The sequence below is a fragment of the Rattus norvegicus genome, chromosome 10 (assembly GCF_036323735.1).
Source record: "Rattus norvegicus strain BN/NHsdMcwi chromosome 10, GRCr8, whole genome shotgun sequence".
Classification (NCBI taxonomy): Eukaryota; Metazoa; Chordata; class Mammalia; order Rodentia; family Muridae; genus Rattus; species Rattus norvegicus.
Genome location: NC_086028.1, coordinates 2716651 through 2744461, shown reverse-complemented (window position 1 = coordinate 2744461; position 27811 = coordinate 2716651). Strand labels below are relative to the sequence as shown.

General features: G+C 43.7%; 2 protein-coding genes across 3 annotated transcripts in view; one reads left to right on the top strand and one right to left on the bottom strand.

The window, feature by feature from the left end:
- A630010A05Rikl (RIKEN cDNA A630010A05 gene like) overlaps positions 1-16546 on the bottom strand; it is a 161859-nt gene extending 145313 nt beyond the window's left edge. Inside the window, exons 1-2 of the mRNA XM_039087599.2 lie at positions 15893-16546; positions 13999-14224 (exon numbers count right to left, since the gene is read on the bottom strand). The gene's annotated coding sequence lies outside the window, so the exon portion shown is untranslated. The remainder of the gene's footprint in view (positions 1-13998; positions 14225-15892) is intronic.
- LOC120095234 (multidrug resistance-associated protein 1-like) lies at positions 38-27811 on the top strand. Of its 2 annotated transcripts, XM_039087586.2 has the most exons (6): positions 38-147; positions 14954-15084; positions 22189-22365; positions 23634-23759; positions 26227-26364; positions 27655-27811. In XM_039087586.2, the coding sequence occupies exons 3-6, from the start codon at positions 22339-22341 to the stop codon at positions 27781-27783; spliced, it is 420 nt and encodes a 139-aa protein (XP_038943514.2). In that variant the 5' UTR covers positions 38-147; positions 14954-15084; positions 22189-22338; the 3' UTR covers positions 27784-27811. The 2 variants fall into 2 exon arrangements, with proteins under 2 accessions (XP_038943514.2, XP_063126133.1); XM_063270063.1 differs by lacking the exon at positions 23634-23759 and having other exon boundaries at positions 44-147.

Genomic DNA, 27811 nt, shown 5'->3' with positions numbered 1-27811 from the left:
TCTCTGATGAAAACAATTGAGGAAAATCTCAGAAATGGAAATGGTCTCGGAGGGGAGATGAGTAGGAGGGGCAGGGATTGTTAGGGACAGTCAGGACGAATCATGGAGAAGCACCACCTTCCAAGAATTTTCCTGAGAGGGGAGAGGGTAAGGTCTGGTTCGGCTTTCAATGAGACCGCTGTGCTTTCTTCAGATTTCTTCTCCACCACCGCCCGCTCCCCCTGCTATATCACTGTTATATTAGGACTTTGAAAGCTCAGAGTTCTAACATTAATCAATAGAATTCTGATAAATTATTGCCTAACTCTGATAAAATATCACACTACATTGTGGGCTGTGCATTGGAGGCTTCCCACGGAGATCTCTGGCCCAGCCAGGTGTGAGGGTTCAGGGAAGGCGAGAGAACTCAGCAGGGGAGGGAAATTGCCTCTGCCGCCTCCGCCTCCGCTGCTGGTGCTGCTCCACCTCTGTCTGCCACTGCCGCTTAGTCCAAGTCATCAGCTGGGCTGAGCCAGCAGGAGGCTGACTGGCCAGCAAGGGGTGCAGGGGAGCTTCTGGAGTGATTTCAGGAGAGCAGATCTCTTCCCCAAGTGGCAGTGTTACAGCTCTTATGACAGAAGCTCTCAGATGACGGAGTAATTCTTGTGCTCCTTTATTCCTTCTGGAAAAGATTCTTATTTATAGTTTTGGAGTGGGTCAGGGTCCGACAGTGGGTACTTCCTATTGGCTTTGTCTGAGAGCTTGGGGATACCTTATCTACATGTGGCAGGGCTTGGGATGCTGCTCCTAAGTGACTGATGGTCACAAACCTCTCTACAGGGGCTTTGGGGGGCTGTAGCTATGTGACAGGGGCCTTGTTTCCTGGGAGTTTAGGAAAAACACCTACTGTCCCTTTTAGGGTCACTGGGGTTTCAAACCTCAGCTCAACCAGGAACCAGGATACCTTTCACAACCCACCGCCCCATATTACACAATCAACTATCATAGTCAGAAATTTAAGTTTTCCTTGGTTGTCTTTTAACTATAGATTTAAAGGTGTTTCATATGCTAAATTTATACAATCATAGTCATAATCTCAAGATTTTAAGTTTATCTTTAAGGCTATCTTTTATGCTAAATTTATGTACATTCCGTCTTCTGGATAAACGGGGAAAAATCCCTCTTGTCCCTTCTGCTCCACAAAAGGTTTCTGCTTCTGTCTGTTCCACAAGAGGTTTTTGGAGTTTTTTTCTCCCCTGAGCTTACCTTAAAGACCATTCATTCTGTTAACAAATTTATCTCCTTTTGTAAATTCAGAAAGATTCTTGTAAGCTTCAGGAAACCCACTCAGATCTGCCTCTCATAGGTCAAGTGAGCTTCATCAGAATAAGTGCCCTTACCAATCAACAGACTAAGTTCTCCACCTGTTGCATAACCCAGAGGGTGGGATTCTTCCCCCTTTCCCTGGTTTTGGGGCTCCCCTCTCCCAGCCACTATGAGTCTTAAGGATTGAAGTGTACACCTAAGAAAAAGGCTTTCTCCCAAACTTACTTTATTTTCAGCCTCTAGTGTGTATATGTGTTTCAGCATCCTGCTAAATCCAGGCATTTACTCAAAATCCACATCCAAGACTGCTTCAGAGAACCTCTGATGTCAGGACACAAGATTTACAATCTTGAAGTTAGGGTAAACCAAGCAAAATCCCTTGATAGCAAGGTGTAAGACTAACACCAACAGCCTCTTCATGAAGGTCGCTGTTTTGTTTGGTCTTAATCTAGTAGGGAGCAGTACAGGCTCTTCAGGTCTCAACCCGGTCTTTGTACTGCATAGACAAACATTTTCCAGAATGTTTGCAGTCAGGTTGAACCTTAATGTGCAATAGGGTACAGTTATGGATCAATTAACTAAGAGATATGAGGGATATGATATAAGAGATTTGAAGACTTTTCTGGGGTCAGGAGCAGTCTCTGCCTTTAAATGAGGCCTTGTTTAGGGCTTGAAGATGAGTAAAAGAAAGAGAATGGGCATTTTTTATGTCCACGTGTAGCTCACACCCACAAAAGTCTATGATGCAGTCCTGACTCACCTTTGGTAGGATGTAGTCTTGAAGTTCATTTGGGCAATGCCATTTATTTATTATCCAATAATGCTGGTAGAAGTGAGGTATTTTTCCCCAACCTTCTTTGAGGCCTTGTTGTTGGTTAACATATACATGAGATCAACTTCTATATAATTCTCTAGATTTTCTCAGTGTCTGTGGTATGTCCCCATTTTCATTCTTCATTTTGTTAATTGGGAATTTCCGTCTTTTAGTTAATCTGGATATGGGTATGTCAATTTTATTGATTATTTCAACTGATTCTTTGTTTAACTGATTCTTTGTACTGTTTCATTGCTGTTATTGTTATTTTTATTTTGCTGATTTCCACACTGAGTTTGATTATTTCTTGTCATATCCTTTTAGGCATGACGACTTTTTTGTGTTCTAAAGCCTTCAGTTGTGCAGTTAAGTTGTTAGTATGAGATTGCCCCAACTATACATGTATGCACTTAGTACTATGAACTTTCCTCTTAGAACCACCGTCATTGTGTTCCATAAGTTTGGCTATGCTGTGTGTTCATTTTCATTCAATTTTATAAATTCTTTAATTACTTTCATTATTTCTGTCTTTTGTTATTGATATCCATCATTGATAGTATTGATGTGATAAGATGCAGGATATTATGTCTATCTTCTTGTATTGGTTGAGAGTTGATTTGTGTCTGATATATGGTCAATTTTAGAGAAAGTTTCAAGAGGTACTAAGAAGAAGGTATATTCTTTTGTGTTTGGGTGAAATGTTTTGTGGACGTCTGTCAGGTCCACTTGGTTTATTACAGCAGCTCCAGCTTTTATTTAGTTTTTGTCTGAATGACCTACTAGCAAGAGTGAGATATTGAAGTCTCTCACTATCAGTGTGAGAGAATTAATATGTGAGTTAAGCTATATTAGTGTTTCATTTACAAATTTGCTCCAGACACAGTATCCTTGTATCTGGAGCGTAGATATTAAGAATTGAAATGTCCTCTTGGTATATTCTTCCTTTGAAGAGTATGTAGTGTTCTTACATTTCTTCTTATTAGTTTTGATTTAAAGTGTACATTATCAGCTATTAAAATGGCTATATCTGCTTGTTTCTTAGGTTCATTTGCTTGAAATATCTCTTCCCAACCTTTTATCCTGAGGTTATATCTATTCTTAATGTTAAGGTGTGTTTCTTGAATATAGCAGAAGGATGGATCTTGTTTTCACATCCATTCAACTGTGTCTGTGTCTTTTTATTGAGGAATTGAACACCTTGTTGATGTTGAAGAATATAAATGACCAATTATTGTTGATTCCTGTTTTTTTTCATTTTGTTTTGTGTATATGCGCACGCGCACATGCGTGTGTGTGTGTGTGCGCGTGTGCATGTGTGTGTGTGTGTGTGTGTTTTATTATCTTCTTTTGAGTTTTCTGGTCTGGGATTACATATTCCCTTTGTTCTCTTTAGGTTGGAGTTTTCCTTCTAGCATGTCAGGAGCCATCAAGCAGAAGCTAAAATCTAACGGATGATCTTCCTGATATAGTTCTGCCACGGACTATAACTCTATGACACTTTTGCTTCTTTAGGAAAGGCTGAGGAGATTACATCTGAGGAAAGATTCCTGCTATTAATATGCTTTTCCAGTTGTTCTTAAATATATATATGAATCATGAGGTATTAGACCATCCTTTTCAGCAGATGTCTGCAGAGCAATGAAGATGTACTGTCTTGCAGTGATGTTACATAGACAAATTGATCATTTCTAAAATTATATTAGTAATTATTAAGATCTTTTATAATAGGGCAGCTATTAAGTCCTTTCTGATGTCAAAACTGCAATGAGAACTCTATCAATCTTCAAGTGTCATGAGTTAATTGCTTCTGATGTAGAAAGTAACTTAGAATACATTCCAAGAGGTTGTAAAACAATCAACCAAAGTTCATAAAAAGGAAACTAACACTTTACTATAGGTGCTAAGACTGAAGATAAAACATTGATGTGGTTTACCTCTACAAAACTTCAATAATAACTTAGTTATGGTCTTTAACTCTCCAAGAACCTGCAGAACTAGTGACAGATAATTAATGTTTAGCTAGATAATTACTCTTAATGGATATGCATGTAAATAATCTCTGTTGTAAAGTTCTTATTCAATTTATGATTTGAATTTATGAATGAACATCTACTGAACTTTTGTAAAAAAAAAGATGCAAGGAAAAACCATATGATTTTTTTCTCCTAGAAAAAATACAAAAACTAAGAAACATTACATTGCATGGCAATTGTGAGTAAAGGCATTGGGAGTAAGGGCATAATTATTGTTACATCAGAGCAGAAGGAGAGAGCAAGATTAGAAAGTGAATTCAGATACTCCAACGTAAAACAAAAACACATGCTCCACTATGTTCATAACAGCCTTATTTATAATAGCCAGAAGCCAGAAAGAACCCAGATGTCCCTCAACAGAGGAATGGATATAGAAAATGTGGTACATTTACACAATGGAGTACTACGCAGCTATTAAAAACAATTACATCGATTGGGTAAGACAGCTGGACCCTCAGAAGTGTGGGCATTCCTGAGAGCTCGGGGGAGATAGACACTTCTGCTCACATGCCTGGCCCTAGAGGAACCTGCTTAGTGGCCTCTGGATACAGGAATATAGGAGCAGTCAGCAGAAGGAAACTGCAGGTTTCTGCTTGGGCCCAGAACTGAAATGGTCCCACAGCTCACTACACCCAAATTCCATGGGGGAGTGAGCTGGACTCTCAGAAGTGTGGACAATCCTGAGAGCTCAGAGGAGACAACTACTTCTGCCAACATTCCTGACCCAAGAGGAACTCGCCTAGTGCCCTCTGTGCCCTCTGGGCACAGGGACCCAGGAGCAGCCAGGGACAGGACCATTTGGGTTACTACCTGTGCCAAGAGCTAAAACCCTATCACCAGGAGTGCCTACACATCTGAGAGCAGAGGTAAGATCAACTGTTCTGCGCCAAGTAACCCACATGGAGGCTTCAAGTCACTCAAATGCAGGATCAGTTTTCTGGTCCCAGATCTGACTGAAAGAAAACAGGTCTATAGGGGTGCTGACACACAGGCCTACAGGAGGGTCAAACCACTGTCACAGACAGCAAAGCAAGTTTACACAAAAGACAACCTTATGGTGAGAGGCAAGCACAGGAACCTAAGCAACAAAACTCAAAACTCCTTGGCATCATCAGAGCCCAGTTCTTCCACCAAAGCAAATACTGAATATCCCAACACACCAGAAAAGCAAGATTTGAATTTAAAAATCACATTTCATAATGATAATAGAGGACTTTAAGAAGAGCATAAATAACTCCCTTAAAGAATAAAGGACAACACAGGTAAACAAGTGGAAGCCATTAAAGAACAAACACAAAAATCCTTTAAAGAATTACAGGAAAACACAACCAAACAGGTGAAGGAATTGAACAAACCCATCCAGGATTTAAAAATGGAATTAGAAACAATAAAGAGCCCGTGGAGAAGAGAACTGACCACCCAGGAATGCAGACATCCTGAGACCACAGGACAGACTGCCACCTCTGCACACCTCTGCCCACATCCCTGGTCCAAGGGGAAATTGCACAGTGCCTCTGGAAACAGAGATATAGGAACAGACAGCTACTGGTACTCACGGTTCTGGTCTGTGCCCAAGACCGAACTGAACTGGCCAAACAGCTCCCTGGATCCAAATCCCCTGGGGGAAAAAGCTGGACCCTCAGAAGTATGGATACCCCTGAGAAGTCAGAGGAGAATACCCTCTGCCCACAGTCCAGACACAAGAGAGAATCGCATGGTGCCAACAGTGCCCGCTGGGTACAAGGACCTATGAGCAATCAAGGGCAAGACCCTTTGAATCCTGCCCACACCTAGAGCTGGAAGACAGTCTCCAGAAGTGCTGCCACACTTGAAAGCAGAGGTAAGACCCACTTTTCTGCGACCAAATGACCTGCCTGGTGGATTCAGGATACACAGAGGCAGAAGTCCTCTGGGTCAGGGTACTTCCTGTTTCTGGCTCTGCCCAGAAGTGAACTGATACCATCCCACAGGTCCCTGCACCCAAATCTTGTGGGGAAGAGAGCTGAACACCCAGGAGTGCAGACATCCTGAGACTGCAGGACAGACTGCCACCTCTGCACACCTCTGCCCACATTCCTGGTCCAAGGGGAAACTGCAGAGTGCCTCTAGACCCATATATAGGAACAGACAGTCGCCAGTACCCGAGGTTCTAGTCTGCACCCAGGACTCAACTGAACCGGCCAAACAGCTACCTGCACCCAAATCCTATGTCAGGGGCAGAGCTGGACCCTAAGAAGTGTGGATAATCCTGGGAAGTCAAAGGAGACTACCCTTTGCCCTCAGTCCAGACCCAAGAGGGAATCGCATAGTGCCAACTGTGCCCAATGGGTGCAAGGAACTACAAGTAATCAGGGACAGGACCATTTAATTCTTGCTCACACCTAGAGCTGGAAGACAGTCTCCAGGAGAACTGACACACCTGAAATCAGAACACCTGTTCTCAGGAAAGGATGAAAGAAAAGAGGAAAACAGTTCCACAGGAGTGCTGACACAAAGGCCTACAGGAGGGTCAAGTCACTCTCACAAACAGAAAGACAAGCAAACACCAGAGAGAGACAACCCAATGGCTAGAGGCAACCTAGGGACCTGAGCAACAGAAACCAAGAGTATTTGGCATTGTCAGAGCCCAGTTCTCCCACCAAAGAAAATACTGAGTATCCAAACACACCAGAAAAGCAAGATTTAGATTTAAAATCACATTTTTTGATAAAGATGGGGGACTTTAAGAAAGACATAAAGAACTCACTTAAAGAAATGCAGGAAAACACAAATAAACAAGTAGGAGCCCGTAGAGAGAAAACACAAAAATCCCTGAAAGAATTACAGGAAAACACAAACAAACAGGTGAACAAATAGAAAATACAAATACAAAAAAAAAAAAGAAAGAAAGAAAGAAAGAGTAAAGGGAGACAATCCTGGATATAGAAAACCTAAGGAAGAGACAAGGAGCTGTAGATACAAGCATCACCAATAGAATACAAGAGATAGAAGAGAAAAATCAAAGGAGCAGAAGAAACCATAGAAATCATTGACTCAACTGTCAAAGATAATGTAAAACACAAAAAGCTCCTAGCTCAAAACATACAGAAAATCCAGGAAACAATGAGAAGATCAAGCCTAAGGATAATAGGTATAGAAGAAAGTGATTATGCCCAACTTAAAGGACGAGTAAATATATTCAACAAAATTATAGAAGAAAACTTCCCTAACCTAAAGAAAGAGATGCCCATAAACATACAAGAAGCCTGTAGAACTCCAAATAGATTGGACCAGAGGAGAAGTTGCTCCAGTCACATAATAGTTAAAACACCAAATGCACAAAACAAAGAATATTAAAAGCAGTAAGGGAAAAAGGTCAAGTGACAGACTTAAAAGAAATACACCAGCCCCTGCGCTCCAGACACTGCCCAGACCTGAAAGGACTGGATCAACAGTTCTCTGCACCCAAATCCCATGGGAGGGAGAGCTAAACCTTCAGAGGGGCAGACAGGCCTGGGAAGCCAGAAGAGCTACACTCTGCCCACATTTCTGACTCCAGAGGAAAACACCTAAGGCCATCTGGGACCCTGGTGCACGGGGGCCCTGGATAAAGGCGGTGCAGGCCTTCCTGGTTGCTGCCCTCACCGAGAGCTCAACAGCAGCCCCCCACGAGCAACTTGAGCCTTGGCACCACAGGTAAGACCAACTTTTCTGCTCCAAGTGACCAGCCTGGTGGACTCAGGACATACAGAGACAAAATTCCTCTGGGACCAGACACTTCGAGTTTCTAGCTGGAGCCACAACCTCGCTGATCCAGGCCCACAGCTCACTGCTCCCAAACCCTGTGGGAGAGATAGCTCACTGCCCAGACAGGTGGGCACTCCTGAGACTGCAAAGCGGGAGAGACCACCAATACTGCCCACCCCTGCCCACATCCCTGGCCCAAGAGGAATCTGTATAGGGCCTCTGGGAACCGGAAGATAGGGGCACTCGAGCAGCAGGTCCCCTGCATGCCAGACACCGCCCGGAACTGAAGGGATCCAATCAACAGTTCTCTGCACCCAAATACCATGGGAGGGAGAGCTAAACCTTCACGTGGGCAGACATGCCTGGGAAGTCAGAAGAGACTACACTCTGCCCACATTTCTGACTCTAGAAGAAAACACCTAACTCCATCTGGGACCCCGGTGCACGGGGATTCAGGGAAAAGATGGCTCAGGCCCGCCTGGTTGCCGCCCTCATGGAGAGCTCAAAAGCAGTCCCCCACGAGCAACTTGAGCCATGGGACCACTGGTAACACCAACTTTTCTGCTCCAAGAGACCTGCCTGGTGGACTCAGGACACACGCCCACAGGAACAGGTGAAAACCAGTAGACAGGAAGGACTACACTCCCAAAAGCAGAACACTCTGCTCCCATAACTGGTTGAAAGAAAACAGGTAGACAGATCTACAGCACTCCTGACACACAGGCCTATAGGACAGTCTAGCCACTGTCAGAAATAGCAGAACAAGGTAACACCAGAGACAACCTGATGGCAAGAGGCAAGCGCAGGAACCCAAGCAACAGAAACCAAGACTACATGGCATCATCGGAACCCAATTCTACCACCAAAGAAAACAATGAATATCCAAACACACCAGAAAAGCAAGATCTAGATTGAAAATCACATTTGATCATGATGCTGGAGGATTTCAAGAAAGACATGAAGAATTCCCTTAGAAAAACGCAGGAAAACATAAATAAACAAGTAGAAGCCTATAAGAGGAAATACAAAAATCCCTGAAAGAATTACAGGAAAACACAACCAAACAGGTGAAGGAATTAAAAATGGAAATAGAAGCAATGAAGAAAGAACACAGGGAAACAACCCTGGATATAGAAAACCTAAGGAAGAGACAAGGAACCATAGATACAAGCATCACCAACAGAATACAAGAGATAGAAGAGAGAGTCTCATGAGCAGAAGATTCCATAGAAATCATCAACACAACTGTCAAAGATAATGGAAAATGGAAAAAGCTACTGGTCCAAAACATAGAGGAAATCCAGGACACAATGAGAAGATCAAATCTAAGGATAATAGGTAAAGAAGAGAGTGAAGACTCCCAGCTCAAAGGACCAGTAAATATCTTCAACAAAATCATAGAAGATAACTTCCCTAACCTAAAGAAAGAGATGCCCATAAACATACAAGAAGCCTACAGAACTCCAAATAGATTGGACCAGAAAAGAAACTCCTCCCGTCACATAATAGTCAAAACACCAAACGCACAAAACAAAGAAAGAATATTAAAAGCAGTAAGGGGAAAAGGTCAAGTTAAATATAAAGGCAGACCTATCAGAATTACACCAGACTTCTCACCAGAGACTATGAAAGCCAGAAGATCCTGGAAAGATGTCATACAGACCCTAAGAGAGCACAAATGCCAGCCAGGCTACTATATCCAGCAAAACTCTCAATTAACATAGATGGAGAAACCAAGATATTCCATAACAAAACCAAATTTACACAATATCTTTCTACAAATCCAGCACTACAAAGGATAATAAATGGTAAAGCCCAACATAAGGAGGCAAGTTACACCCTAGAAAAAGCAAGAAACTAATCGTCTTGGCAACAAAACAAATAGAAGAAAAGCACACAAACATAATCTCACAACCAAATATGAACATAACAGGAAGCAATAATCACTATTCCCTAATATCTCTCAACATCAATGGCCTCAACTCCCCAATGAAAAGACATAGATTAACAAACTGGATAGGCAATGAGGACCCTGCATGCTGCCTACAGGAAACACACCTCAGAGACAAAGACAGACACTACCTCAGAGTGAAAGACTGGAAAACAATTTTCCAAGCAAATGGCCTGAAGAAGAAAGCTGGAGTAGCCATTCTAATATTGAATAAAATTGATTTTCAACCAAAAGTCATCAAAAAAGATAAGGAAGGACACTTCATATTCATCAAAGGAAAAATCAGCCGAGATGAACTCTCAATCCTAAATATCTACGCTCCAAATAAAAGGGCAACTACCTACATAAAAGAAATCCTACTAAAGGTCAAAGCACACATTGCACCTCACACAATAATAGTAGGAGATTTCACCATCCCACTCTTATCAATGGACAGATCCTAGAAACAGAAATTAAACAGAGAAATAGACAGACTAAGAGAAGTCATGAACCAAATGGATTTAACAGATATTTATAGAACATTCTATCCTAAAACAAAAGGATATACCTTCTTACCACCTCATGGTACTTTCTCCAAAATTGACCATATAATCGGTCATAAAATGGGCCTCAACAGATACAGAAAGATAGAAATAATCCCCTGCATCCTATCAGACCACCACGGGCTAAAGCTGGTCTTCAATAACAGTACGGAAAGAATGCCCATATATACATGGAAATTGAACAATGCTCTACTCAATGATAACCTGGTCAAGGAAGAAATAAAGAAAGAAATTAAAGACTTCTTAGAATTTAATTAAAATGAAGGTACAACATACCCAAACTTAGGGGACGCAAGGAAAGCTGTGCTAAGAGCTCTGAGTGCCTGCAGAAAGAAACAGGAGAGAGCATATATCAGCACCGTGACATCACACCTAAAATCTCTAGAACAAAAAAAAGCAAATACACCCAGGAGGAGTAGGAGGCAGGAAATAATCAAACTCAGAGCTGAAAGCAAACAAATAGAAACAAAAAGGACCATACAAAGAATCAACAGAACCAAAAGTTGGTTCTTTGAGAAAATCAACAAGATAGATAAACCCTTAGCCAGACTAACCCGAGGACACAGAGAATGTGCCCAAATTAACAAAATCAGAAATGAAAAGGGAGACATAACTACAGAATCAGAGGAAAGTAAAAAGATCATCAGATCCTACTACAAAAGCCTATATTCAACAAAACTTGAAAATCTTCAGGAAATGGACAATTTCCTAGACAGATACCAGGTACCAAAGTTAAATCAGGAACAGATAAACCATTTAAACATCCCCATAACTCCTAAAGAAATAGAAGCAGTCATTAAAGGTCTCCCAACCAAAAAGAGCCCAGGTCCAGATGGGTTCAGCGCAGAATTCTATCAGACCTTCATAGAAGACCTCATACCAATACTATCCAAACTATTCCACGAAATTGAAACAGATGGAGCGCTACTGAATTCCTTCTATGAAGCCACAGTTACTCTTCTATCTAAACCACACAAAGAACCAGCAAAGAAAGAGAACTTCAGACCAATTTCCCTTATGAATATCAACGCAAAGATACTCAATAAAATTCCTGCAAACTGAATCCAAGAGCACATCAAAACAATCATCCGTCATGATCAAGTAGGCTTTATCCCAGGGATGCAGGGAGGGTTTAATATACGGAAAACCATCAACGTGATCCATTATATAAACAAACTGAATGAACAAAACCACATGATCATTTCATTAGATGCTAAGAAAACATTTGACAAAATTCAACACCCCTTCATGATAAAAGTCCTGGAAAGAACAGGAATTCAAGGTCCATACGTAAAGATAGTAAAAGCCATATACAGCAAACCAGTACCTGATATTAAACTAAACAGAGAGAAACTTAAAGCAATCCCACTAAAATCAGCGACTAGACCAGGCTGCCCACTCTCTCCCTACTTATTCAATGTAGTTCTTGAAGTCCTGGCCAGAGCAATCAGACAACAAAAGGAGATCAAAGGGATACAGATTGGAAAGGAAGAAGTCAAAATATCACTATTTGCAGATGATATGATTGTATACTTAAGTGATCCCAAAAGTTCCACCAGAGAACTACTAAAGCTGATAAACACCTTCAGCAAAGTGGCTGGGTATAAAATTAACTCAAAGAAATCAGTAGCCTTCCTCTACACAGAAAAGAAACAAGCCGAGAAAGAAATTAGGGAAATGACCCCCTTCATAATAGACCCAAATAATATAAAATCTGAGTCTACAGATTCAATGCAATCCCCATCAAAATACCAATCCAATTCTTCAGAGAGTTAGACAGAACAATTTGCAAATTCATCTGGAATAACAAAAAACCCAGGATAGCTAAAACTATCCTCAACAATAAAAGGACTTCTGGGGAAATCACTATCCCTGAACTCAAGCAGTATTACAGAGCAATAGTCATAAAAACTGCATTGTATTGGTACAGAGACAGACAGATAGACCAATGGAATAGAATTGAAGACCCAGAAATGAACCCACACACCTATGGTCACTTGATTTTTGACAAAGGAGCCAAAACCATCCAATGGAAAAAAGAGCATTTTCAGCAAATGGTGCTGGTTCAACTGGAGGTCAGCATGTTGAAGAATGCAGGTCGATCCATGCTTATCACCCTGTACAAAGCTTAAGTCCAAGTGGATCAAGGACCTCCACATCAAACAGATACACTCAAACTAATAGAAGAAAAAGTGGGGAAGCATCTGGAACACATGGGCACTGGAAAAAATTTCCTGAACAAAACACCAATGGCTTATGCTCTAAGATCAAGAATCGACAAATGGGATCTCATAAAACTGCAAAACTTTTGTAAGGCAAAGGACACTGTTGTTAGGACAAAACGACAACCAACAGATTGGGAAAAGATCTTTACCAATCCTACATCTGAAAGAGGGCTTATATCCAAAATATACAAATAACTCAAGAAGTTAGAGTCCACAGAGCCAAATAACCCTATTAAAAATGGGGTACAGACAAGAGATAAATGTGCATTGGAAAAGAGATGCTCTTCACAGTGCTCTCCACACATGGGACAGAAGCTATCAAATAGTACGGTACACTCCACACATGGGACAGAAACTATCAAATACTACATTCCAGGACCTCATTCCCTCCATTTCTTATGCATATGGCTGTGTTAATTAAGCAAAGAAATTGTCTTTCACTTTAATTTTTTTGAATATAAATTACTAACTGAGGTTCTCCACCTAGTGCAAACAAAAAACCTTGTCATTACTAATACAGTAAACCTTTTTTCCAAAAAACAAGGTGGAAAAAAAAAAAAAACAGGCCAAAATGCCGGCTCTGCAATGAGTACCTGCACTGGACCCAAGTTCCTTCTAGCACCCATGTCCACTCCCAACCAACTCTAACTCCAGCTCCAGACAAGGTTTCTCTGTGTAGCCCTACCTGTCTTGGAACTTGTTCTGTAGACCAAGCTGGCCTTGAACTCAGAGATGAGCCTGCTTCTGCCTCCCAAGTGCTTGGAATTAATGATGTGCACCACCCACCCTCCCCCCAAGAATCCTGTTCACTGGGGGTCCAGCCTTGGCAGGACCAAGAGCTTCCCCTTCCACTGGTGCCCTTACTAGGCTATTCATTGCTACCTATGCAGTTGGAGCCCAGGGTCAGTCCATGTATAGTCTTTGGGTAATGGCTTAGTCCCTGGAAGCTCTGGTTGGTTAGCATTGTTGTTCATATGGGGTCTCAAGCCCCTTCAAGCTCTTTCAGTCCTTTCTCTGATTCCTTCAACGGGGGACCTATTCTCAGTTCAGTGGTTTGCTGCTGGCATTTACCTATGTATTTGCTTTGGTGGGAGAATTGGGCTCTGGTGATGCCATGTAGTTTGGTTTCTGTTGCTTGGGTTCCTGCACTTGCCTTTTGCCATCAGTTGTCTCTGGTGTTACCTTGTTTTGCTATTTCTGACAGTGGCTTGACTGTCCTATAGGCCTGTGTGTCAGGAGTGCTGTAGACCTGTTTTGCTGTTTTCTTTCAGCCAGTTATGGGAACAGAGTGTTCTGCTTTCAGGTGTGTAGTCGGCCCTGTCCACTGGTCTTCAGCTGTTCCTGTGGGCCTGTGTCCTCAGTCCACCAGGCAGGTCACTTGGAGTAGAAAAGTTGGTCTTACCTCTGGTCTCGGGCGTGAAGTCACTCCTCGGGGCTGGGATTCAGCTCTCTGTGAGGGCATGCGCTGGGGGCCAGGGATGTGGGCAAAGGTGGGCAGACGTGGCGGTCTCTCCTGTCCTGCAGTCTCAGAATTGCCCACACATCTGGGCGATGAGCTCTCTCTCCCACAAGGTTTGGGAGCTGTGGGCCAGGATCAGTGAGGTTTGGGCGCCAGCTCCAGGAATGCACTTTTAAGTTTGAAATTTAGTAAGTGAGAAACTAGTTGATTAAAAAAATTGACTCCAAGGGGCTGGGGATTTAGCTCAGTGGTAGAGCGCTTGCCTAGGAAGCGCAAGGCCCTGGGTTCGGTCCCCAGCTCCGAAAAAAAGAACCAAAAAAAAAAAAAAAAAAAAAAAAAAAGAACCAAAAAAAAAAAATTGACTCCATACATGCCAATATATAAATTATTTTTCTTTGTGAACTGTAGTAACCAACTTACTGAATCAATGTCTAGATGTTTTTTTCTGCATTAAACATTGTAAAATGTTTTAATATCTTAAATAAACACTTCCTTCATATTTTACATAATACTTCTAATGAAACATTACAAAACACCTACTTCTAATGACTGAGTTTATAAAAAAAAAGAAAAACGAAACCATTTCACTTGAACCTTAGTTTTAGAATCTGAAACCTTAACAAATATATAAAAATACAAATATAAATACAAAGATAATACAAATAAAATACAAATATAATAAAATACAAATATATAAAATAATAAAATACAAATATAAAAACAAATATAAAATACAAAGATACAAAACGATGTTTACATTCATAAAATCTGTGGCTTAATTAATGATACTAAAATACTGTAAATTTTTAAAAGAAAGCATTATCTTTTCTTCATTTGCTGTCCAGAAACCTGGTTCTTTTCTTCTCTTCTTTAATTTTTTATCTTTGCTTGGTTTCAGGCTAGAGGTCTGGTAAGGCTGTAAATCTACGCGCGAGTGAAATTGGTACCTACTACTTTCCACATCACAGTAGTAATGAATCCCGGTGGAAGCATCATAATACGGTTGGTTCTCCTTTCAAAGTCAAGACAGTAAGTTTTACTCATGTATAATGAAACAAAAGAGAAAAATAAACAACAAAAATGCCAAATGTAATCAAAAATAGTGGATACATTTGTTTTTAACAGTTATTGTATTTCAGATGAATTAGAGAAGTTAGAAAAAAACAACTTTAAAAAAAAAATCATTGTCTGCTCTGCTTTCCACAGTGCGAAAAATTTAATCTTAATTGCATCAAATGAAACTGCCAGTATTTACGATGTTCTACTTTATGTGAAATGGTAATTTCATATGGTTCAACTGACCATATTAAAAAGAAATGAAAGAAACGTTTTTGAAGCATAAACACTAAGGTGCAGATGACAAACTGCACAGGAGACCAACAGTGTCCCGGGACCGGAGGGCCAAGCCTCATACCACTACATAACTCTTGACTTTAACATTTAATAACAAACTAAAGAAACCGGGGCTGCCGGGATCAGGTGTAAGAAATGGGTAAACAAACGACTATGTTCACTAAATTTCTATTCCTTTGTTTCTCGTTAGAAAATTGGAGGCAAAAGTTCAAAATAGGAAGGAAAACTTAAACAAGGGATTGAAACACTGAAAAACAGAAATGTTTGAAATGCAAATGCTGCTCCATTTGCAGTCAACAAAACGTTACAAAGTCCAACAGACACCATGATTAACAGACAAGACCGTGGGAAGAGTTTCAGACATGGAAGCCTACTCGCCAACCCTCGAGCCCAATTTTAAAACTCGGCCAACTCTTCCTCCTCTCTTCTACTGGGATGTACTTTTTGCCAACAGTGCAGTATTCGGAAGGTCTGAGACCCTTACAGAATCATAGTAGAATCCAGTGCTGTGGTCAAAGTACAGGCCTGTGCTCTCGTTGTAGGTGAAGCTGGTCTGCGACACAGCAGCTTCTGCGGCAGCTCTCAGGCTTTCAGCGAGCGAGGACCCTTCAAGCAGCTTCTGCGGCAGCTCTCAGGCTTTCAGCGAGCGAGGACCCTTCAAGCAGCTTCCGCGGCAGCTCTCAGGCTTTCAGCGAGCGAGGACCCTTCAAGCAGCTTCTGCGGCAGCTCTCAGGCTTTCAGCGAGCGAGGACCCTTCAAGCAGCTTCTGCGGCAGCTCTCAGGCTTTCAGCGAGCGAGGACCCTTCAAGCAGCTTCTGCGGCAGCTCTCAGGCTTTCAGCGAGCGAGGACCCTTCAAGCAGCTTCCGCGGCAGCTCTCAGGCTTTCAGCGAGCGAGGACCCTTCAAGCAGCTTCTGCGGCAGCTCTCAGGCTTTCAGCGAGCGAGGACCCTTCAAGCAGCTTCTGCGGCAGCTCTCAGGCTTTCAGCGAGCGAGGACCCTTCAAGCAGCTTCTGCGGCAGCTCTCAGGCTTTCAGCGAGCGAGGACCCTTCAAGCAGCTTCTGCGGCAGCTCTCAAGCTTTCAGCGAGCGAGGACCCTTCAAGCGCTGAGCCTTCTGCTACCGCGGAAGCGCTCTCCTGCGGAGACATGCCACCAAGTGACACACTGTCAGCTAAGCTGGGCCCCAGGAAACGGAACCACGTGGATTTAGGACGGGCTTCAGTTTGTTTCCAGTTTGCAATGGAAGCGTATCGCCGTTAATTATGATCAGGACCATTCAAATGTTTTCTAATTTAACCTCGGCCCTAAATTTTGTCTTTTCTGTTTTTGCTGCAGATAAGACAGAGCCTGCACATGCGAGGCCAGTACTGTACTATGAGCTGCAATTTTCCCCAGAATTTATGCATCTTTCTTGTCTGAGTGTTAAAGACACTAAAGTAAATGGTAACAAGTATTCAAAGTTAAATGTGTGGTAAATCAAGGAAGGAACCATAAAGTACAGACTATGAGGTGCCTCTAAAACAAATGATCTAATTATTCGATATGTCAACAATAAAGGCACTTTAAAACTAGAGACAGAGAAACTCTAGATTAAACATTCATAAGTAAAACAACTGTGAAAACCATTCAGGAAATCTAAGTAATGAGGAGGCATTTCACACGCAGCCCTGGGATTGGTGGGTGAGGGAACAAGAGAGGAAACTGCGTTTTACTTCCGGGTGTGGCCAGCTTGCGTATGTACTTGGCAGGCTCAGGTCGGAGGACACTTTGTGCCTGAGAATTCAAGATCAGTGTGGGCAACAGAGGGCCACCCCATGTCAAAATAACCAATAACTACTTTGGGTTCAAACATGTAAAACGACACTGTTCTTGGGCCTCACTATCCTGTGTGACTGTAAACATGAGAGCCCCTGCACGCACTCACAGATATGGGTCAGAGAAAACTGTGTGCTCCTGGTTCTCTCTTTCTACCTTTATGGAGGTGGCAGAGTTAGGAACTGAACTCAGGCCGTCAGGCTTGTGTAACGGGCACCTTCTACCTCCGGGGTCACCGCACTGAGCTCCAAGGTTCATGGACTGAGCGAAACTGTACTGACAATATAGCTCATATAATCAATACAGAGAAATCATCACAACTGTAAATACACTCCCACTTGTGTTTTTTAGCAACCACGGCTGAGTGTGTGGTACAAACCTACGCTCTTAGGTACACACAGACCGAGGTCGGACTCTGCGGGGAACAAGGCCAACCTGAGCAACAAAGCGAAACTTTATTCCAAAAGACAAAGCAAACCTGGTGCTCTGTGCATAAGCATACATTTTATAACTCACTCACAACTACTTGTAATTCATGTTTGTATCCTACAGGACCAAGGAATCCTATCTTTCTCCCCACCTCCTGGACCTCGGGTTCATGGTTAGCCTTTATTACCTGTGAATCGGAGGTGAAGTGATCCTCGTGTCTGTGGTTAACACTTTCTGCCACCTCAGTACTATAGCTCTCACTGTCTATTCGTGACTCGGCTTTAGAGTCGAGAGCAGACGCTTGAACAAACTGACTCTGCTGTGCACACAGTTCTGTCTCTTTACTGGGAAGATTATCATCGTTATAATATGTCTGATAGTAATAGTCTGTAGAGACAAGAAACAAGCAAACAGCTGGTGAGTCTTCGGAAAAAGTTTAATTGTTAACTGCAAACAAATAGCAAACACAGACCTGCACGCACTGAACCCCTGAGTGTGGAACACAGAGCTCCATCCATTACATCTGGCCACAAGGCCAGGGCAGATGTAAGCAGGATGGGCGGAGGGTGGGGATCAGAAGGTTTATTGACAACATTATTCAGTATAATCAGTATGGGGGCCTATGGGGGAGGGGGATCCTAGCACTTGAGAGCCTGAGGTAAATGAAACCAACCTGGGCTACCCAGCAATTCCAGACTACCTTCATCTCCATACCGAGGACCTGACTCGAGCAACGAGAACACTTCGTGCAGCAGTGAAAACACACACAAGCACTGAGGAAATTGTAATATATTTCTAGCTTGTCATCCATAAATTGACCAAAAGAAGTGGCAAGAAATCTGTATCAGATTCTTCATATTTACATATTTTGTCTGTATTATTTTTAAAGAAACACTGCACCCGTGTGCCATGGATGTTCCGAGGGTACTAGACACAGAACACCTGAGCTTGACCAAGGAGCGTGGCTCTGTCTGTACTTCTACATCAGACGTTTGATTATCTTCATTTTTCCCACAACGCAGTATTTTACTAAGCTCTTCTACCTAAAAGGAAAAAAGAAGGCTTTAGGAAAAATAAGTCATAAAGCAATTAAAAATACACAACATTCTAACATCCTCAGAATATTACAAGGCATTTATCACGATTGGACTTTTAGACCTTTTTCAGCGACCCCACAACCATTCACAGGGCAAGGCTGGCCTCTGGCTTGCCTTAGCTCTTTCCTTCTCCTTCATTCCTTCCTTTTAAACACAGAGCTCAGTATTTTGCAAGCTGATAATGAACTTACAGGTCAAACCATCCCCTGGCTTCAGCCTCCCAGACAGTTACCATGCATACTACTGTGACCCACAGTATCGTCACACTCCTAGGTGAATACCCAAGTCACAGCTGGGCCTGGTGGTGAACACCTTCCATTCAAAGCCAGACAGGGCTACACAGTGAGACCCTGTCTAATGAGGGAAGGAAGAAGGAAGGGCAAACCATTCAAATCATCCCTCCAAAAACTAGGGATGGACCTCAGTGGTGGGCACGCCTGGTAATCATGAAGTGCTAGGCCCACTACAGAAGGAAAAGTCCAACTGAAGACAGTTCAAATACAGGTAAGTTCCACCCTTAGCTTGGACAAAAATAAAAGGTTTGCTCTCATAGTCTCAAAGGCCAACAACTCTTGCTACAATTTAAAACTACAAGTTTCCATCTGAATTGAATTTTCTACTACCAGAGACTCAGGAGTTATTTACTTAAATATATTTAAATGCTATTTATATGCTATATGGACTTTTTTCTTTGCTCTTATCATAAATAACTCCAGCAGAATAGAATGAGAACTCAGCAGCGGTGGCATTTTTCCTCTGTGCACTTTGTGCACTGAAGCACCCTTAAAAGATGCTGTGCAGCACATGCCCATGAGTGAACGGGAACTGCCCCATTCCACACACCTCTCCTCTGTCTGACAGGATCTTGGTCCCCGTAGTTAGTGATCAGTAAGGTTGAACACAGAAAGGCAGTGAGAGTGGATACATACAGGTTTTCTAGGTACCTAATGAACTGGGAGATCTCTCTTACTACCAGGAACCACAGACTAATTAGTGAGAACAAACTAATTAGTGAGAACGTTGAGGGGGCACTAGTTCTCAGTTTCATCCCTCAGCCTGTCGTCCCTTACCCTGGGAGGCCAAGTTCCTTGCCCTGGTGCTGACTGTCTGCCACCACCACTGCCATGAACTGGAATACTTAGTATCCACATTTGTACAGGAACTTTGAGTAACATCTTAATTCACACAACTGCCTTACAAAATAGTTGTCCTGATGCCAATGTCACACATGAAATGTCTTAAGAAACAAAGTAACTTATAACGGGCTTGTTAATCCCCAAACCAGACTATATTATGGCTATTAGGTTACCCTTTATTTACTGCTCCAAAAGAAATGTATTGAAAGACTTGGGACCAACAGATAACTAACTATACTCTACTGTCCCAGTACCCAGTAGGAATGTTGACTAGTTCTTGTTTTCAAACTTCATTGCTGTACGATGTTGTCACGCAGACTTTATAAACAACAGGGACACTCAAGATAGGAAAAGGGATTCCAAGCTCAGCATTAAGCAAACTCAAAAGGGAGTGGATGGATGTTGGTTCGTGCCTGAAATCCCAGTCTAGGAGGCTGAGACGGGATTGCCTGAGTTTGAGTCCAACTGGGGCTACATTCTAAGATCTAAGACAAGCTGACCTACCGAGTGAGATTCTGAAGTTTGAGGCTAGCATGGTCTACATAGTGAGCCAGAGCCAGAGCCAGAGAACCAGAGAGAGTCAGAGAGAGAGCCTGTGAAGGGCCAGAAAGTACCAAAAGAGAGAGAGGGGTTGTGGGTAAATTTTTGTGTGCCTGGATAGGTAATGGATGGTTGTACAGGTGGAGAGGTAGACACACAGACAGGTAGGAGACAGGGTCGTGATGTGTAGGCATGCGGGATATGTGGATATAGTAGCAGCCTGCTGTCATGGGAGGATTATGCAGATCCAGTAGCTGGGTTTGAATGCTACTCCAGTGGTCCAAGCACTGAGTAACACGCTCTGTGTTGCCATCAGAAAGAGGAGATGGTAAAGGACTGAATTCATAGTCTTAAAGGAGAGGACATTTTATTATTTCATTTTATATTATGTTTTAGACAGGGTCTCACTAGTATTCCTGGCTATCCTGGTACTCAACTATGTTGTCTAGGCTGGTCTCAGGCTCACAGAGGCTCACTTGCCTCTGCCTCCCAAGTACTGGGATTAAAGGTGTGACCATCACATGCAGCCCAATGGTTTATGTATAACATTAAAGTTGTGACTTCAGGGGTTGGGGATTTAGCTCAGTGGTAGAGCGCTTGCCTAGGAAGCGCAAGGCCCTGGGTTCGGTCCCCAGCTCCGGAAAAAAAAAAGTGCTTTAAAAAAAATTGTGACTTCAGTAAGATGGTTCAGTGGATAAAGGTGCTGTCACACACACACACACACACACACACACACACACACACACACACACACACTCAGTAAAATGTTAGAAGTTGTGTTGTATTGCCAGGTGTGGTGGTGCACATCTTTTATCCCAGCACTTGTGAGGCAGAGGTAGGTGGATCTCTGTGAGTTCAAGGTCAGCCTGGTCTACATAGTAAATTCTAGGGTAGTAGGGATGTTACAGAAAGAAATCCTGTCTCAAAAAAACCCAAACAACAACAGCAAAAGTTGTGCTGTGTAAACATATGTGGCTCACATGTTTATGTATACATGTGGAAGCCAGAGGACATCCTCAATTGTCATTTTAACTGTCATTCAAAAATCAAATGTCTTTGATTTAAAAATAGTATAATTTAATATATATGAGTACACTGCTCCTCTCTTCAGACACACCAGAAGAGAGCATCAGATCCCATTACAGATGGTTGTGAGCTACCATGTGGTTGCTGGGAATTGAACTCAGGACTTCTGAAAGAACAGTCAGTGCTCTTAACTGCTGAGCCATCTCTCCAGCCCAAACTTTTTTTTTAAGTGTGGGTTCTGGGCTTGAACTCGGATCCTAATGCTTGCTCAACAAGTGTTTACCCACTGAGCCATCACCTCTGCTCCCGACAGTACCATTTTCTGTGAACATCTAGCATCGGAATGCACACATAGTACTGGCATTTGGGCATTATGTGTGCTGAACCATCAAGGTAAAGGTCTGGGGTCTTTAGTGTATGAAGCAAGCATGCAAATGATCTGTATGATGCCCAGGTTCTTCAGGTTCGAGGGATCAAGGTCCCCTCAGGTGACAGCCTCCCCCATCTTGTGAGCAGGGGACTTGCAGCAGCCCTAAGACCACCTCTTCTTTGCTCCTGTGACTTGGTGTTCAAGCTCTCTGGTCACTGACCCTTTGAAGTTTGCATACTTGTGCGAGATCCCTGGATATAGGAATCATGATCTATTTCTTTGAACCTACAGCAGCAGGATTGGAATCCTGTGAGTCCCTGTTCCTTCATTGTGTGACAGCGCCCTTTGCATGTGCTTGTGTTCCCAGGATTGGAATGTCACATGGCACACCAGCAACCCTGACTTTACCAAGTGCTTTCAGAATACGGTCCTCACATGGGTGCCTTGTTTCTACCTCTGGTCCTGTTTCCCCCTCTACTTCCTCTATCTCTCTCGACATGACCGGGGCTACATCCAGATGACACACCTCAACAAAGCCAAAACTGTAAGTCACCTGGTGTCCCTCTGGGGTGGGGCATCCAGATACTTGTGTAGCACAGGTTAGCCTTGTGTAAAGAAGACAGAAGAATGTGGTAGATCAAGGCTGGGAATTTGGAGGCAAGCATAGGTCAAAACTCAGGCCACAGGACATTTGAGTGAAATCCTTAACCTCCATTGCCTCAGTTTCCCTGTGTTTACACTGGGGAAGATGGAAACTTTCTCAGGGGAGTCTCATAAGCTCTTTGTTTACTAAAGCAATTTCCTTGTATTTATTTATTTTGACTGTGGAAGTATTTTCAGGGCCGAGAGGATGGCTCACTGGGTAAAGTACTGCGCAATGTGAGGACCAGAATCCCCGTGAACATTGAGGTGGAAACAGAAATTCTCTGGGCAGGCTGGCTAGCCAGACTATCTGGAAAGGGATCCCAGGCTCAAATAAGAGACACTGAGTCGGGAGTAGAGTGAAAGGTGCCTCAGTGCGCACCTGTACCTACACACATGTGTGTCTCCCCACACAAGTACAAACATGACATTAACATGCTGAAAAGGTTATGGTCCTGAAATTAGTTTAGGTTATAGGGAAACTGCAAGAATAATACCAGAGCCTGTGCCGGCCCCTCTGCCAAGGCTCCCATTGGCCAGCCTTTCCACTCTTGTCATTTGTTTCTTTCTTAGTCTCTGCTTTCTCCACATGTACATATTTCGGTCATTTTTTTTTTTAAATTTGGCCATCAGTGAAGAGGTGACATGCCCTTGTGTTCTCTAATTCATTATTTTTATTTCTTTGAGGCAGGTTCCTACTTTGGAACCCAGGCTGGCCTGAGATCCCCTGCCTTGCCCCTTCCTTCATTCCAGGGTTTCAGATCACTATGCCTGGCTTGTCCATCAATCATTAGTGTTTCTTTCCTAAAATTGGACTGTTCTTTTATTAAGTATCACCAGTGACAGGTAGGGATAGAACCATCTCGAAGTTGTGACTAGAGGTCAGATTCTGAGCAAGGTACTAGGGGTATGAGAATTACACAGCTGGGAACGGTGAAATAAACCTCTCATCCTAGGACCTGGGGGGCTAAGGCAGGAAAATCCGGAGTTCAAAGCCAGCCTGGGCTCCATAGTGAGGCCCTGTCATGAAGAAAGAGAAAGGGTAAGAAGCTGACTCTTTATCTGAGAACCTTGGAGGTTAGCTGGTGTCCTCATGGTGACATTTTTGGGGTGCTCAGAGAGATCCCAGGATTGCTGCTGAAACATATCATGATGTCCCTTTTCTTCCAGGCCTTAGGATTCTTTCTGTGGATCATCTGCTGGGCAGACCTCTTCTACTCTTTCTGGGAAAGAAGTCAGGGAATGCTCCTAGCCCCGGTGCTACTGGTCAGCCCGACACTGCTAGGCATCACCATGGTGAGGGTTGGCTGGTGGGGCTGGCAGCAAGAAATGGAGGACGTGGGCTGTGGTGTGGCTGAGTGGTAGAGTGTTTGCCTGGCATGAGCAAGGTCATGAGTTCCATCTATAAAAGAGAAGCTGCGTTGTGAGCCAAACATGGTGGCACATGCTTTCATTCTAGCACTTGGAGAGATGTGGAGGGCAAGGCCAGTCTGGCTGTAATAGTGAACTTGAGGCCAGCCTGGGCTATATGGGAGCCTTGTTTCACAAAACCAAGAAATAGGGGCTAGAGAGATGCTCAGTGGCTAAAAGTGCTTGCTGTTCCTGCAGAGGACTCAGATTTGGTTCTGCCATGTACATTGAGTGGCTCACAACCCTTTGTAATGCAAGCTGTAGGGGAATCCTCTTCAGACCTTGCGGGTACTCGAATATATTTGGTATACACATAGATGCATACACATACCAATAAATAAAAATAAAAAATCTGAAAGGAACAAAACTTAAACCTAAAACCAATACACAATACTGAAGAAATGGCTCAGAGGATAAAGATGCTAGTGGTATAAATCCCATGCAAAGGAGGGAGAAGGGAACCATCTATGTGCTCTGACTTCCAATGTTCGTTATGGCATGTGTGCACACACACAATAATAAAACATATTAAAACCTCAACAAAACATGCAGAATCTGTAATGTTAGGGAAGCCGTCAGCAGCAGCTGCGTTGCCTACCCTGACCTGCAGCTCCCTGCATCTTTAAGTGCAGCTCACAGAATGTCATTTATAGGAGTTTTTCAGGAGTGGTGGACTGGGAGTCCTCGAGAAGGCTTTAGGGACGTAATGTAAGAATGGCCCCTAGGATCCTACATGTAAGCAACACAGACAGCTGTGACTTTAAATTTACAGATAGACGGTGAATGTGTTTGAGTCCGGTAGGACTCTTGGTATTGTGCTTGAGCTCGAGGTCATTTTAGAGTGGGACAGGCACCATGTGTCTCCTCTTACAGGTGAGAGGCCCAGGGCTGTGGATGAGGTCATGGGTAGCTGAGCCACACTTGGGTCCTGTGCGAAACCCAGAAGGGTTTTAGAGAGAGAGACCTTGGCAGCTGGAAGAAGAGGAGGAAGAGCAAGCTTAGAGCAGACTTGGGGGCAGAGAATCAGTTTATCTGAAGGGTTGGAGCTGAAAGGACATATACAGGGAAGAACAGGCTGTAAGTCAGGAACAGTGGAGGCTCAGGAGGGAGGGGTGGTGACAACGAAGACACGGTGGTGCTGACGGCTGTGTTAACCAGGTGTCAGGCACAAGACTAACTCCTGAATGACCTATGTTCATGTATTTGCACATTCTTCTCATGTTGTAGTTAAGTGAGTGGAAGTCCAGAGAAGTGAAGGAGGTGGGCCAAGGTCACAAAGCCAGGAAATGGTAGAGCCACATTCCCATGCTGCTCTGATGTCTGTGATGGCTCTTGGCTTATTTTCTGGCTCTCTGGCTGGGCTCGATTCCTTGCGGGCACTTAGCAAACATATTCTTGCCCTGACTATGTGTGAGATAAAAATGTGTGGCCTGGCTGAGCACAAAGAGATCAAATGGTGTCTCTATAAAAGACTAAAGCTGTGTGTCCTGATCTGTGGAGATCTGAGCAGGGAGCTCTGAATTTGGATCTGGGGCTCGTACTTAAGGAAACTTCAGTGAAGGGAAGAAGAGTGGAGCTGAAGCCCAAAGGGTAAATAGGATGAAGGGACTGAGGGCAGAGGACCATTCTGTTGAGAGCAGCAGATCCAACATTCAGGGTAAGGAAGAAATGGAGGCTTGGCCTGAGTGCCTGGGACAGGCAATGGAGAGGAGGAGATGAGAGAGGATGTTCCAGTAGGAGGTAGAGGGCCCCAAGGCACTGCAGCCTCACAGTGAGTGGGGTCTGCTCTGCATTGTCTCCTCTCAAAGCTGGATCTCACCTCTAAACTGAGCTTTCCTCACATCCCTGTTCGGGTCTTACTGGAATCCCGTGACTCAGAGACTGGAGGACGGCTTAGTCGTTAAGAGCACTTGCTGCATAAGCATTAAGAGCTGTTCAGATCTCCAGCACCCATGTAAAAAGTCTGGCGTGCCACACATATCTTTAATTGGAAAGCAGAGGCAGCTTGGTCACCAACCTAGCTCTAAATTAAATGAGAGGTTCTGTGTCAAGAGAATAAGGCAGAGAGTGAGAGAGCAGAATACTCAGAATCATCCTCTGGACTCTGCCCAAGTGCACCCATGCAGACATGTGCATATATACTACACACTGTCACACGATACACACAGATAATAAAAAGAAAGATACCTTTAGAAAATGACTACAGCTCTTTAGGTAGCTGCTGTGGTACCGTTGTGACTGGGCTAAGGCCTCCTCTCCAGGCAGCTCTTGGACCCCTGAGACATGCTTACTCAGACACCATGGGACCCTGCAGTCCTGCCTCTCTAACCTCTTGTATACTTTTCGCTTCCAGCTGCTCGCCACCTTTTTAATTCAGTTTGAGCGAAGGAAAGGAGTCCAGTCCTCAGGGATAATGCTTACTTTCTGGCTTGTAGCCCTACTCTGCGCCCTTGCCATCTTGAGATCTAAGATCATCTCTGCCTTAAAAAAGGTAATCGGGAGAGATGCTTCCTCCATTTTGTATGGTCATGTGTTGCCATGGGAATCACAGGTTGGGGACCAAATAGGTTCTGCTGCTTTTCCAGGAACATCTCTACTCTAGACCCTTCTTCCTGTCTACAGGCAAATGCTAACTCACACTATACTTCTGTCTGTAGTGCCTCTGTAAGCTGGCCGGGTTGGAGCTGAGCTGAGCTGGGAGCTATGTTTGCCCAGTGGCTGCTCCCCAAGTACCCTAGACATGTTGACCTTGGTGCTACCAACTGTAACTCTGACAGGAAGTTGTTGAGGCTGGCTCCTTGTGCCACTCTCAAAACATTTGAAGAGTATACACTTCTTGGCTAGTCTGTCATTTCTTGTTATCTGGGAGCTAGAGACTGGCAAGAGCATGGAGGAGGATGGAGGGAGGGAGCATGGAGGAGGGAGGATAGATGTGGAGCACTTATGAAAGAACAAGGACAGTGGACAGGGACAGTGGCTGGCACAGTTGAGTTTGTATTTTCCTAAGTGCTTCTTCAGGGACTGCACATTTCTCATGAATAATCTGAGGACCATGGCCCAGTGACTCTGATGAGGCACCTGTACCTCAGCACTGACAAGTGGACAGAGGCTTCTTCATTGTGGGGCACTCTCCTGTGCTTTGTAGGATATCTAGGGCCATCCTGGCCTCCATGCCCTTAGCTCCTGGTGTGTCAGGAGCTAATGTCAAACATTCCCAGAATCTACTAGAATTGTTGTCTGGCAGGCAAAACCACCCTTGGTGGAGGACTACTGGTAAGTTCAGCAGTGGAGAAGCCAGGGCATAGAAAGGTTAAGTAAATGGATAAGGTCCCATAGCCAGAAGGAGCAGAGCAGATCTATTCCACTCCCTGCTGTCAAGGAACAGGAGATGGAGCCACCTTCCTTCTGTTTTGTTTTCAGGGGAGGGAAATGTGGGGAGGTCTGTGGCAGGGGAGGTGGCTGTCTGCAGCCTGCTCTTCGGGCTTATCTTAATCCTTTTTCTCTTGCTGTAACCAAATCCATAGTCAGGCTGATTAAGAGAAAACAGAGGTTTATTGAGCTTGTGGTTCTGAAGGCTGAGAGGTCTGAGGTTTTGGGGCAGCATCTGGAGAAGGCTTTGCTGGCAGATTTCCTGCAGAGGCCCATGATGGGCCATTTCCCACCATCATGGGCCCTCGCCACTGAACACCATTACCTGTGACTTGAGGATTTGGTGAATCATATGTACCCTGCCTTCAGGGAAGATTATGTTAATCTGTGTCCCTGTCTTCTCCCCTCTAAGGATGCTCAAGTGGACATGTTTCGAGATTCTGCATTCTATCTCTACTTCACCCCCGTGTTCATTCAGCTCGTGCTGTCCTGCTTCTCAGACAGCTCACCCTTGTTCTCTAAAACTGTCCGTGACCCGTAAGTGTGACCCAGGCATGTATGCCCAGGTG

Bases quoted from the DNA above. Each gene is read 5' to 3' on its own strand.
- LOC120095234 (XM_039087586.2), top strand. From the start codon at position 22,339: ATGACACACCTCAACAAAGCCAAAACT. The intron at 22,366-23,633 runs GTAAGTCACCTG...CTTTTCTTCCAG, and splicing joins ACCTCAACAAAGCCAAAACT to GCCTTAGGATTCTTTCTGTG. The intron at 23,760-26,226 runs GTGAGGGTTGGC...TTTCGCTTCCAG, and splicing joins CACTGCTAGGCATCACCATG to CTGCTCGCCACCTTTTTAAT.